Source organism: Camelus dromedarius, chromosome 36 (assembly GCF_036321535.1).
Source record: "Camelus dromedarius isolate mCamDro1 chromosome 36, mCamDro1.pat, whole genome shotgun sequence".
In the NCBI taxonomy this organism is placed as follows: Eukaryota; Metazoa; Chordata; class Mammalia; order Artiodactyla; family Camelidae; genus Camelus; species Camelus dromedarius.
The window spans coordinates 11,520,215-11,534,168 of NC_087471.1; the positions used below are offsets into that span (position 1 = coordinate 11,520,215).

General features: G+C 37.2%; 1 protein-coding gene across 1 annotated transcript in view; it reads left to right on the forward strand.

Moving 5' to 3' along the window:
- The window catches only part of GLRA3 (glycine receptor alpha 3), a 140,001-nt gene that overhangs the window by 63,104 nt on the left and 62,943 nt on the right, over positions 1-13,954 (forward strand). The window contains exon 4 of the mRNA XM_010995137.3: positions 11,304-11,527. Within this exon, the coding sequence (XP_010993439.1) occupies positions 11,304-11,527 (224 nt within the window). The remainder of the gene's footprint in view (positions 1-11,303; positions 11,528-13,954) is intronic.

Here is a 13,954-nt window from a genome sequence, read left to right on the forward strand (position 1 = left end):
TAAAAGTTTTAGCATCCCAATTGTGCTGAACCCACTCTAGAACTTGCATCTAATCAAGAAAGTATGTCTTCAAGTTTACAAATTCTAACAGAAGAGCATACCCACAGGCTGCCAATTATTTTATAAAAAGTGAAAACACGTGGAAATTTGTCAGCTTATATTTTGCCTCTGATGATACCCCATGCCCTAATGCATACTCCCAAATGTCTGTAAATACAGAAATATTAAAATGTGTAGTGTTTTCTACTCAAGAAACAAAATACTTAATGATTGATTACCTTTTCCTTTTAAGTCTGATTTTGGTGGGTTGCATGTATACTATTGTTGTAAGAGTACATTGTGGATTTTTTAAGTGGTTGTTTCATTTGATGCAGAAGAAGCAAACCTTTCGTCTGTTTCTCTCAAGAGCCATCCTAAATGAGGCTGCAGTCATCAATAATCGTTTCTAAAAGCAGTTAATTCCTCTTACAGCTTTAAAGTGCAATGAATAGCCTTCACACAGCTTCTTGGCCAATCTCCAAATCAACAAACAGCTAGTTAAGAATTATCTGAAGTGCTCAGAAGCAAAACATCATTCCACATATAATTTAATTTCATCCTGAACATATAATATTTAGCTCACTAAAACTTTTCCAAAGTGGAACTTTTTTCTTTTACTATTCAACTGCTACCATGTCGTAGTAAATAATATATAATATAAGCCCTCATGAATCAAAAGATTTCCAAAGGTCGTAAGAAGTTTTTCAGAAAAACCACTGAAAACTGAAATATTGATTAAAATAAAAAAGTTATATTTTAAACCTCTATGTTAAGAACAATATTTACTGGAATAATTTGTATGCATGACCAATTAGACTGCCCTCTGGATATATGCCCAGGAGTGGGATTGCTGGATCATATGGTAAGTCTTTTTTTAGTTTTTTGAGGCATCTCCATACTGTTTTCCATAATGGCTGCACCAAACTGCATTCCCACCAACAGTGTAAGAGAGCTCCCTTTTCTCCACACCTTCTCCAGCATTTATTGTTTGTCGACTTTTTAATGATGGCCATTTTGATTGGTGTGAAGTTCTATGTGTTTTAAAATACACTTTAAAAACACATATATAACAAACCTTGGCAATGTTACGCTAAGTGTATTAAGTCAGACAGAAAACCATATATTGTATAACTCCATTAATATGAAATATTCAGGCAGATATACAGAGATAGAAATCAGATTAGTGGTTGCCAGGGGCTAGAGGGGAGGGGGATTTGAGAAGTGACTAATAATGGGCACAGGGTTTCCTCCTGAGGTGATGAAAATGATGCAGAACTAGGCAGGGTGATGGTTACACTATGTTGTGAATGTACTAACTGTTACTGATGGTAAATGTTACATGTATTTGACCACAATTTAAATTAAAGAAAAAAAACGCATAAAATATAATCCAGTTTACGTCAGACGTTTACGGGAACACTAGTTCGAAGAGCTTCAAAATTCTTACTTTCTGGTGCAATTATCCATCCTTTCAAGTGTGAAATGTCTCTCAGCTATCCTCAGAAAAGTTTTCTTCCTTTTAGTGGGTCCTTAGAACTTCTTGCTTGATTTGAGGAGCTCTTATAATGTTGATTGACATTAGGATGTTTTGAGGACCAAACAATGGTTCATTTTCCAAAAGACTTGGATCTTTTCTGATCCAAATCATATATTCCAGTAGTGGAACAATTATTTAATGGAAATCCAAAAAATGAATACTAAGCAGATCACTGCCTACATGTCATTAAATATACAAATTGAAAATTAGTAAGTGCTGTGATTCATTTTAATATGCAAATTGTGTGATTAACATTAAGTAGAAATAAAGTGAACAAGTGAGCACATTCTATGTAGGGTATAAATTTTAGATATAAATCTGGGGTCAGGAATGGAAGTGGTAGGGACAGAATTTCCATGTCTATGTTGCTTCAGCCAGGGACACATATAAACTTCCTCTTCCTACCTGGTATAATATCGGATGGAGCAAACAGAAGTTCAGGAACTGATCTGGGCAGAAATATGAGGCAGGACATGATGCCATTTTCCCTCAATCTGTAGGTTTGTTGGCACAACTTGCTGTGAAGGAGACAAAACATTCCACCTGCTGTCCAGCCCAGTCTGTGAGAAGGCTGAGCACTGGGCATACAATTTGCACTCACAGGGGGACTGAGTAGGAATGCAAGAAGTGAGCACTGGAGGCAGACGAGCATCACTAGATACGTGGAACCTACAAGCGCGATGAGCGCATTAAGGCAGAGAATCATTTGGTACCCTCCAACCAAAGAGCAACACCAATGACTGCTTTTTATTGCTAGGAGTACTGGCTCTGTGCGGGTCTTTATCTCTAAAGCCAGGCATCCTCAAACTGGAGGAGCCATACTTATTGAAAGAAATCTCTATCAGCTTCTTGAAGAATGTTCTCGTGGCCCAAGCTTACCTGCCCAGAACTTCTACCCGTGGAGTGTGAGCACTGGGCAGTGTTCTAAATGAATATAGCCTTTTACTGCCTCTGCTGTGGTTTAATTTTCAATCTTGCTATCCTCTGAATGTTTTGTCCTCTCCCCCGGCCCCAGCCAAATTCATATGTTGAAATCCTAACCATCCCCCAAGGTGAGGGTATTAGTGGGTTGGATCTTTGGGTGGAACCCTCATGAATGGGATTAATGCCCTTATAAAGAGATCCCCAGAGAGCTGGCACCCTAATCTCAGACTTCCAGACTCCAGAACTGTGATAAATAAATTTTTGTTTTTTACAAGCCACCTGGTCTACGGCATTTTGCTATAGTAGCCTGAGCAGACTTAAGACACATCTCACGTCTGAAACAGAGGTCGCTGAATGAAGTGTAGAGTGTTACTTCATTGACTCAACACACTTAGGCTCTGACCAACCCTGATAAATCATATGAATTTAAGCAACTGTTTCCTTTAAATACTATTATTATAAGAAAGAGCCTCTTAAATTCTGAAAAACAGGGATCGATTTTGTGTTTCATTTTCTATTTATCTTTGAGAATCTACTTCAATTCTTTGGAATTCTTTATATGCTTCCCGATTTGGTACATAATTAGGTTTCTTTAAAAACAATTGTAATTTTAAAATAATTCTGCCATTTCCTGGAGAATCATTAAACATAAGGATAATGAAGAAGTCAAGGGGAGATTTGAAATAACCTTTCCGAGTCTCTGAATAGTTCTTAGAAAACTGCTTTCTTCCCTGTTGGTTTAGTAAGTCAGAACTGGAATGCACTTTCCCAGTGGGCCATTATTTCCGAGTCAGTGGTCCCAGAGGACCACCCTCCTTGTGGTGGGGTCCATAGAGCAGGTGGTAGGAGCCACAGGGGGATGTCACGGGGTTGACATTAGGAGCAATTGTTCTGCTGTTCACTATTAGTGCTCTGCATTTTGTGAGGCTTGGGGACCTCGTGTTGTACCGTACTTCAGAATTAGAAAATGGTACAAAACTAAACCGGTGAGACCTTCTTTAGGAAGTTTGCACTTTATCCTTGTTTCTTGGAAAATAGGAGAGTTATTTTCTGATCATTTTGAAATTAGCCAGGATCTCTGATTAGGACTCTTAAAAACAGGAAAGATTCTGAGTTATTTTCTTCCCATTTGGCTGTGAATCCAGTGATTTTTTTTTTTTTTGCCTTAAATGTTCTACCCTCTTGAGTGACTAGCAAAAAAAAAAAAATCTGTTGTTCTAGAACTTTCTTCAAAAAATGAGAATGAGAATATATGCAAGTCAATGAAAAATATGTATCATTTCTTATTGCTGCTGTAAAAAATTGCCACAAACTTAGTGGCTTAAAACAACAAAAATGTATCATCTTACAGTCCTGGAGGTCAGAAATCCAGCTGAAAAAATTTCACTAACAACTCCTTCCTTCATCTGGCACTGCAACTATTTCCACTTTTGCATATTATCATTTATGTCTGATCTGCATAGTTATATTTTATTTAATTAAAAGTATAAAACATAGCCTATTATTTGATATAATGCTTTTTAATTGTCACTTCCCCTGACCACTGGCTTTCTCTATTATAATTTATCCTTCTGGGATCCCAGTGTGATGTAGATTACTGTAGGCTTCCCCATTTTATCCTAAAAGACTCTTAACATTAAAAGAAATTTACCTTTTTCCTTTTCTCCCACTATTTAAATTTGGGATATTTCTTTAGCTCTGTATTCTACTCAAATTCTCTTTTCAGCTGTTTTTTAATTTACATGATTTAACACATCCATTAAATCTTTAATTTCAATAATTGTATTTTTATTTAATTTATTATTCTATTATTTTTCAGTTATGTCTGGTATTACAGCTTCCTATTATTGACTTTATATTTTATTTCTTTAAATACATTTTACATGTTTATTTTCTATTCTTGATCTGCTATTTCCATTGGATCCATGTCTGCTCATGTCTGCTTTCTTTTGTTTTTGATAAAATATTGTTGTAATTATGAGTTCATATTTGAATGAACTTAATCTGTGATAATCTCGAGGATCTAATTAATTAATCCTCAGTCACAGGTTCAGTTTTTCCACCTTGCAATGGCCCAAGGCTCAGTCTCCCAATACAGGCATTTTTATTTGTCACTTTGGACTTAGCTCACTCTTATTTTTGTTACTATTTTTGTCTTTAAAGAATCCTTTTATTTTCTTGTAAGACAGCAATGCTTTAGAAAAGTATATATAAATTAACATTATCCAGAAAGTAATTTTCTGTGGAAGGATATATATGTGTGTGTATGTATATATCACATGAAATCTTGAAGACTTGTTTTCTCACACTGTTTTATTTTTCAGAAGACTAACACCAGGTGAAAATCAGCAGAGCTCTTACCTACATAGTCTGTTCCTTCCACATGCCCTGCTTTTATTCATCTTGTGTTCCATCCCTTTCCTTGTCTAGACTCTTTGCCTCCAGGTGGCAGACAAAATGCATAATTTAATTTTATAACCCTCAGAACATTGCCTGCTACACAGAAGGTGCGCAATAAATGCCAAATGAAATAAATAATAAATTATAACATTAAAATTCAGCCAAATTCCTATGCTGATCATACAAAAATATAGTGTTTCCTGGATTTTCTGCCCAATATTTTACAGGACATGTTTTATTATGCCCCTACTGTTTGCCCAGCTAAATCTTTTTCATTTTGAAGACCAAGCCCAGTTAGATTTTCCTCTGGAAATCTTCCCTAAGCCTCCCACCTTGGTCCCTATTAGCTCCCCCTTCCTTGTGTTTCCGTAGCTTGCTGTGCACGCCTCCAACAGAGCACTTATAATGTAAAATTGTAATCATCTGTTTACAGTCTCTCTTCTACAACATAATGAACAGCTTGACAGCAGAGATTATCCTTCAGAATTGTATCATAAGCACTAAACTAAATGCCAGGTTGGCAATATATGATAAATAAACATTTGTTGAATGACATACTGGGGTAAATTTTATATTAAGTGAAAACTCATATGACTCTCAAAAATTTTTTCAGTAATTTAATAAGGTTAAGTACCACCTCTTGACAACAGCATCAAGAACATCACCAACGATTTCAAAAATGGGGCTAGAAACTGAATTCTCTAACCTGGAAAAGAATATCCTTTGCCAAAGATGAATGAGTATACTGAATGTTGAATTTGTAAAACCATTCTCATTAAATCAAATTATAAATAAGAAAGGCAGTGACAATTACCACTACAAACCCCATTTTAGATGAAAAATGTTATAATCAATTGGAAAACATTCAAGTGTTCAGAAAAAAATGTGCTATATGGTGTTTATTTTGGTGCTATTTTGTGATGACTATTTTTACCATAATATTTTCAAAAAAATATTTAGAAATATTATCTGCTTTTAGAAACATTTTTTAGAGATATCTGCTGATATGTCTGGCATATTCTTTTTTAGAAATACTTTATACTCCTACATTTTGCTCAGATTTATTGAGACATAAAGCAAAAATGTATTTGCTGATTGAAAATAAATGCCCACATTTAAGTTTTTCACAAATAGCATAATCCCATATGCACTAGACCCTAATCAATCATGTGAAAAATTGCTTGTATAAGAAAAGTGCATCACATAGCCATCGGAATGATGATCAAGAATACCAGGAAATGCATAAAATACATTCAGTGAAAATAAAAGATGGCAAAACGCCAAGTACGACATAATTTCAACTATGTGAAACTGTATGGGAAAAAGAAAAGAAAGAAAACAAAGGCATCAAGATATCAACAGTGGTAGGACTGCAGCTATGTCTTCCTGGCTCTGTAACAGTAGAATTTAAAAGCACCTGAGGCGGGGCGGGCGGGCCAGTGCGCATGTGTGTGAGTGAGGGCGGGGGGACAGGGAGACAGAGATGCAGAAACAGAGGGAAACAGGGGAGGAAGGGGAGGAAAGGGCAGAAACGAGGGAATGGGACGGCAAGGAGAAGGCAAGGAGAAAGAGGGGTAGGCTGCTGGGTTAGAAGTTGCCTAAAAATACCAGGGAGTTTAAAAATTAACTGGATTAAGGGGGAGGGTGTAGCTCAAGTGGTAGAGCACGTGCTTAGCATGCTCAAGGTCCTGGGTTCAATCCCCAGCACCTTCTCCAAAAATAAATAACCCTAATCCCCCCTGAAAAAAACCTAATAAAAATTAGCTGGATTATGGACTATAGGAAAGAGAAACACTTAACTTTGTTAATATTAGATGATTATTACTTCTCTGCTTTTTTTCTAATTGTTAATTTCCATCAGTTTCTAGCAATCTCCATATACTTTACTAGACAGCAAAAGATGAAAGTAATATTCTGTATGTCATTTTAGCTGATACACTGGGTTGTGCTTTCTACTAACTTTGGTCTCCCAACAGGGTACCTGTCATGGGCAGATGACACCGTGGCAACTATTAGATTTAATCTGAGAGCATTTAGACTTGGTGCTTGAAATTTCCTATCAGGGGACATGCTGATCAGTGAACCCCCCAATTCCTTACCCAAGCAAACAAACATAAACCACATAAACCCAGAAGCTCTGTATTAGTTCGTCAAATGTTTGGTTTGCGTACAAGGCAACCATAAGTGGCAGTATATCATGTAGTCAGTATATCGTTAAACCCTGAAACCGGAACCCCTGGGTCTGGATAACAGCTCTGCCAAGTATCAGCTGTGTAATCCCGATGAAGTTCCTGAGGGTATCTTTGTCCCATAGTTACATCCGTGAAGCTAAGCAAATAATAACACCTACCCATAGATTTGCTATGAGGGTAGGAGGAGTAAACTAGAAGCCCCTAGGGTAACATCTAACACAAAGTGAAATGTTAACAGCTGCGTTTACTATGATGGGAAAGGACTTTACACACTCAAACAGACAAATTTAATACATGTGTATGTGTGTGTATTTATAAAGAGGGAGGAGGAGCAACTGAATAAAGACAGAAAACATAAAAGTATAGAAATGTTGAAACACAAAAGTTAACAAGTTTATCATGATAGTTCTGCAAACCTTCAAAGACACTATTCGCCAGATGTCAACATCGCAGTTATCTGTCCCAGGTTCTTCTCTGGCAGATTCAAATATCCCAAGTTCAAATCGAAATGCCCCTGGGACTTCAAAACTAATTTAGAAACAGAAAGTACAAGCAAATTTCTATTTAATATGGCTTCTAATTTTGAGGGTCTAAAAACTTAACATTTAATGAGTGTGGTTCTGAACACTTTATGTGAATCGGCCCGCTGCTCACAAAAACCCTATCAGAGGAAATGCTATTATAATATCCCAATTTCACAGTTGAAAGAACAAGGCACAGGGAGATTAGAAAGCTATTTATTGAGAGAGCTGCTATTTGATCCCAAGAAGACATACTTCTGAGCCTCGTATATTAATCTTTAAAATATTTGCCTAATAGAATTATTATTTATTTGTACCTCATAATGTAAGAATTTCAAATACTGGATCAGAAAATGTAGTGTGGGTCTGTTATTTACTATGTGACGTACAGATGGAACTTAAACCACATTTTAATGGATACTTATTTTCAGAACCAAACGTGATACATCATTTTACTTGGTCACCAAGTGTTTTCCTGCACAATTAATTTAAAGTAATTAGAATAGTGTGCTACACTCTATTTTAATAATTATAATACATTTTGACTTCTAAAATGTCAAAATTAGAATTTCTATATTATGAAATAATATTTCTATCACTGTTGGACAATATTAATAACGTGCTGGTATGACATTGAAAAATAGCTTAATTATGCAACACACAAAAATGATGAAAACATAAAATTAACTTCTGAAGGGTTTGCAAAAATGTATATTTACAGCAAAAAGAAGTTTGTAGGGAAAAGGAATCATTAATGTCTGTCCTAAAATATTATGATTCTGTAAATATAAATGTCAATTCAGCGACCTTTATAAGACTTATGAATGAATCCAATGTATGTGCAGATTTTAGAAATGTGAGATACAAAATATTGATTTCATTCTCATGATATATCATCTTATACTTACTACTGTCTTTTTTTAAATTCACATATAACCTTTCTACATTTTCACCCTTACAGAAGCACAGCCCAGGTGAACAGGGGAAATTCCACTAATGAAACACTTAGTCTTTGTTTCAAGTGTAGTCAAAGAATGATTGAATTTCTAAACTGGGTTTAGTAAGTCTACTTAAATTTTTTTTGCATATGCTGCATACACATTCATTGGACTCTGTTTTACAAAGCTTGTTCTTTCTTCGGTCCACAGCCTTATTCTAAGCAAGTTATTTCAAACTGAGTTACAAGGACTCCTTCTAGGGTGTGCTATTTCACTGCGCCATTTTATTTACTCTTTCCTTTCTTTTCTTTTCCATTACGGTTTATTACAGAGTATCGAATATATTTCCCTGTGCTAAAGGAGCTTGGTGTTTTTTTTACCCTTCTCTTTGGACATTTTCACACATGATCAGGATTCAAAAATAATTAACATCGTCAGTTGCTGAGCATAAATGGGATACCTTGGCTTTGAGGAATTAGGCCTAAAAATTTACTTTGAAAATGCTGAATGTGGTTGTTTGATAGAGAAACATCTCAGCGTGCAGATCAAATCCCAAACTGGGAGGGCTGTTAAAACTGACGTTTCTGGGTTTTCAGGAAATAGTCATTTTTTCAGTTTTTCTTTGGACCCTGGCCCTAAACCAAAGACCTAAACATAGCAAACAAAGAGAGTTCTGCTTATTTACAGAAAGAGCACAACAGATGTGGGGTAACATTTGGCCTTGGTGACAGGTGACAGTTGACTTTGTCCTTGTGTGATTTAGAAACAGAAACTGAAAGGTCTTTTTTTAGCTCATTCTTGGAGCAAAAGTGTTCCTGGAAGATCTGAGATGGTGTCTATAAAGTTTATCACTAAAGCAATAAGGATGAGGAGAGTCAATCAAATTTTATTACATATACTGCAGCTTAAAAGAACTTTTATTTTAGCTTCACGGCAGAGAACAGCTCTAGAGTGTTCTCAATCAGTAAATTAGTTACAGGAGAAACATATTTCATTTAAAAAATATATCTTAAGAATTGGTCCAAAAGGAAATTCTTTAGTAGTCAGTGATTTTTCCTGGCAGGCAGCATTATAACCTGTCTTGTTTCAGGCTTCCCCTAGAGGTCAGGCAGAGAGAAACTGACTTCGGTTTGATCACTGATTTGTTTAGTAACAGTTAGGCTGACAGACAGGTTGCAGAAAAGTGAGAGATGGGCACCAGCCATGGAGCTATGCGTCTTGGTGCTCTGAACCCTAGGCGGGGAGATGAGGGCCTGTCCTGGGCTGGTAGAAGCTTGTCATCTATCCCCGTTTACGGGTTCTGCAGATCCTTGTGGCCAGTGAGATTTCCACATTATCACGAGCTTTGCGGTAAAAAGCTGAAGTGAACGCTGCTCTGTTGTCCCTTTGGAAGATACATGGGGCACCTAGCAAGCCGAAAAAAACATCATCTGATGTGTAACCTCAGTTACAGTTGGAAGGCAGGCGTCTCAGTGCGCAATGATCAAGGGAACATGCACATTTGTAACATTCACTGTCAGTCGGGAGTGTGGGATGAGCAGATACAAACTACTGTGTACAAAATAGATGAGCCACAGGGTCTTACTGTGGTGCCCAGGGAACTATGTTCAATAGCGTGTAATAACCTGTAATGAAAAAGAAGATGAAAAAGAACATATGTATATACACGCATAACTGAATCACTGTGCTGTCCACCAGAAATTAGCACAATACTGTAAATCAACTGTACTTCAATAAAAATAAGTAAACACTACAAACTCCGAATTGGACCTGCAAAAACAGGCAATCTCCTGGGTCTGACATCATGGAAGCCTTCTTTGTGATTGCTCAGTTACTCTATTCTGATGATGGAAATTTGGTATTCGAGGAATAAAAAAAATAGATGAAAACTGATATTCAGTTCCTCTGAGTATGTCCAGCCTTGGCTATTTTCCATGGTAATGAAGCTTTCTTAAAACCTTCGCTTTACTCATGCTTATAATGAAGTCTGTGTTTAATTTGCTTATTTCAAGTCTCTGAGGAAAACTGTATCAAGTCATAGATACTGGTTATGTTATATACTGAGTACAAATGCCACATATACACATGGCTACCAATCTCTGCCATTCTATACATTATCTTTGACTCTTAACTGAACTATGAAAGGTCTAATTGGGAAATCTCATAGGTCACATCTTAAGGGATTACTGGCAATAATGTTCCTGTATCATTCCCAAACCACCTTTTATTTTTACCAAATCACCTATTTCATTGAACTTACATGCTATGTTAAACACGAGAAAATGTGTCTTCATTGTAAAGGGAAGTACGTATGGTCATTTTAACAAAATAGACAGCTTTCAAGAAAATTTCTCTGAGTGCTTTCTGGATGCTAATGAATACCTACTAAAAGAAATGGTTCTAAATAATAAATGCAGAGCTGAAACTGCTTTATGCTAGTGTCTAGCAGCAATCCAATATTTTATTCTAACAAACCAAGAGGGTAAAATTTGAGTGGAAACGCAAAATGTAAGCATGATAAAACTGTGTTCTCCTGTGGCCTTTTCTTTGCAGGCATATAGGTCACCAAAAACATAAGCAAAGCCTCAGAACTAGGGTGACCCTTGGTGGCGGTAATGAGGGAGGGCTGAGGCGTACAGGAAGCTCACAAGGGTGTCCGTGGCTTCTGTTATGATTCAGAGAAGCCCAGAGAATAACACTTAAGGTTCTAAACTTTTTAAAGCAGGCTTTCCCCCTCTTTCTGTCATCACAGGATTACAGAGTGAATATCTTTCTCCGTCAGAAGTGGAACGACCCTCGTCTTGCCTACAGTGAATACCCTGACGACTCTTTGGACCTAGACCCGTCCATGCTGGACTCCATTTGGAAACCTGATTTGTTCTTTGCCAACGAAAAGGGAGCCAACTTTCATGAAGTGACTACGGACAACAAATTGTTAAGAATTTTCAAGAATGGAAATGTTCTTTATTCAATAAGGTAAGCCATGGACTTAAGTTTCTGATTTCAGTGAAACAGAGTAGCGTTTTCTTTAGTTTTTAGTGAGTGTTTTGAAATTTTTGAGTAAGTGCTTTCATTGTTCCACTTAAGCTCCTCTAATATACCATTTCCTAAATATATTTAATCAGCAACAACATATCAAGGTCCAGATCCAGATCCCAGTTCCCGCTATTGTAAACAAATGGCTCAGGTTCTTACATCAGCCAAGTTGGTGCGTGGCTCAGAGGCACACTGGATGTAGCTGAATCACATGTTGTGATTGCATTTTTATGTATGCATACTTCCTTTAAATATTTATAGGTGAAGAAATATTTATGTTTGCTTGGAATCCACTTTCCATGAATTATTTCAGGTATATGCCTTTTTTAAGTTCTCCTTGAGCTTCTCTGGGCATCCTTTAGAGAAAGATCTTATTTACATTTTCGTTATTTATTATACATTTCTCAGAAGACCATGTAGGCTTTTAAAGCTAATACCAAAACATAACAAAAATTAATAGCAAAATGTAAACACTAATAATAACATTTCTTGACTGTCGAACATTAGAATCATTCAATTTTGGTTGTTCATTAAATATCAAACAGGTATAAATTCAGTAAATACCTATGTACAGCAATCTACTTGGTGATTTCTGTCCCGCCTGAAAAGTATTGTAAAATAAAATGATTATCTTAAATTTTCCATGATTATTTCCATCATTTAGTTCAGTTTAAAAAAAAGAAAGCAGGATATTAAGGCCAGAATTCATATTTCTTAGGAGAGATAATGTGCTCTATTTATAGGTACAGACAACTGCTTCAAAAATATTTGTATCACCAGGAGTATATTTTAGAAGTATCGAGGTAAATTTAATATTGGGGCTTTAGGCTGAATATTAATTCCTTAGATTTTATATCTCCATTTTCTCTTTTGTTAACTTTTCTTCTCATTAAGAATGGATACGTCTGATTTTGGGTGCGTCTGCCCACTCTCAGGGATGGTTGCTGTTTTCGCAGGTAATAGTGTGAAATAGAAATAACGGGAATGAAAATGTAATCTTAGTAGCTTAGTGATTTTGAAAACTTTTTTCTACAAAATCGTTTCATGAATAATGCAGGTCTCTGTATCCCAATACATTATATCTGGTTTTCACATTTTTCTATTTCATGTGAGCAAATTTCCCTTCAATATTATCATTTCCTAAGAATGACAAGGTGGCATCACTCTGCTGTGAACTGACACTTGCACCAGATTTCTGAAAACTAGCTAACATGTGTTCATATGCTCCTGAATTATTAATTGCTACATGGGGCATAAAGGGAGATTTCAGATCTCATCACTACTTAAGCCCATATGAATGACTGACTTAATGGTGAATCCTAGGTCTAAGCAAGAGAACTGTGAACTGTTTTTGGAAAATTACTAAAAACCGTAAGTGTCAAAGGCAGTGGGAAGATGGAGCAGACACACGTTTCCCTGTTTCGTCTTCTGAGTACAACTGAAAACTAAGCACAAAATAGACAGCAGACTCCCAATGACAGCTGTGAGAAGACGGACTAAGGGACTGGGAACCCAAGAAGCAACACGGAAGTGAATTCATGGGATTATTTTTTTCTTCATAAATTTCAGACTTGAGGATGAAGAAGTCAGCAACCTGGAAACACCAACAGGTACGGACAGAAAGAGTCCCAACAGAAGTCTGGTTTCTCCAGCCAATCTAGCGTTCTCCAGATCTTAGAAAAGGGGCAGGCTAGCAAGACAGAATCTCACTTTATTTCAGCCAAATACCGCAGAAGAAGATGTGACTCAAGCCAGCAAAGGCCGAGTGGGAAGCCCAGATGCCAATCTTGCTGGGCGGCGATGAGTCCCCCGGCACCCATGCCAAAGTGGTGCCAGGAAAAGCTGAAGAATGAGCTGGGCTCTCCTCTCCGACCAGCCTGTAGTTAACGTGGTGTCCATGGAGATCACGGGGAGAGCCAGGAATTCCATCTTCCCTGAGCAGTAACATAGCAGGCCTCTCCTTTCCTTCAGGCAAAATCCTAGAGGAATTTCAGAGGAGTCCTAGGGGAGAGTCGAGACTTTCAAAATCTCCCAGCAGTAACGAGACTCCCTCCCACCATGGTGTCGGGGAGTCCACGCAGGGAGCTGGAACACCCGGCAGCAACGAGGAACCCCTCCCCTCACATGTCAGTGGATGCTGATTAAGGAACCTGGATGTCTGCCTCTACCTGGAAGCAACATGGTAGCACCCACACCCCCTTGCCCTGATGGAGCAGCGTCAGGGACAGCCAGTGCCAAGAGAACATTTAAATAAGATCTGGGGTCTTATAAAATAATATAAAGATGTCTAGGCTTCAACCAAAAATTATTCACCATATGAAGAACCAGAAAGTTCTCAAGCTCAATGAAAAAAAAGACAATCAACGG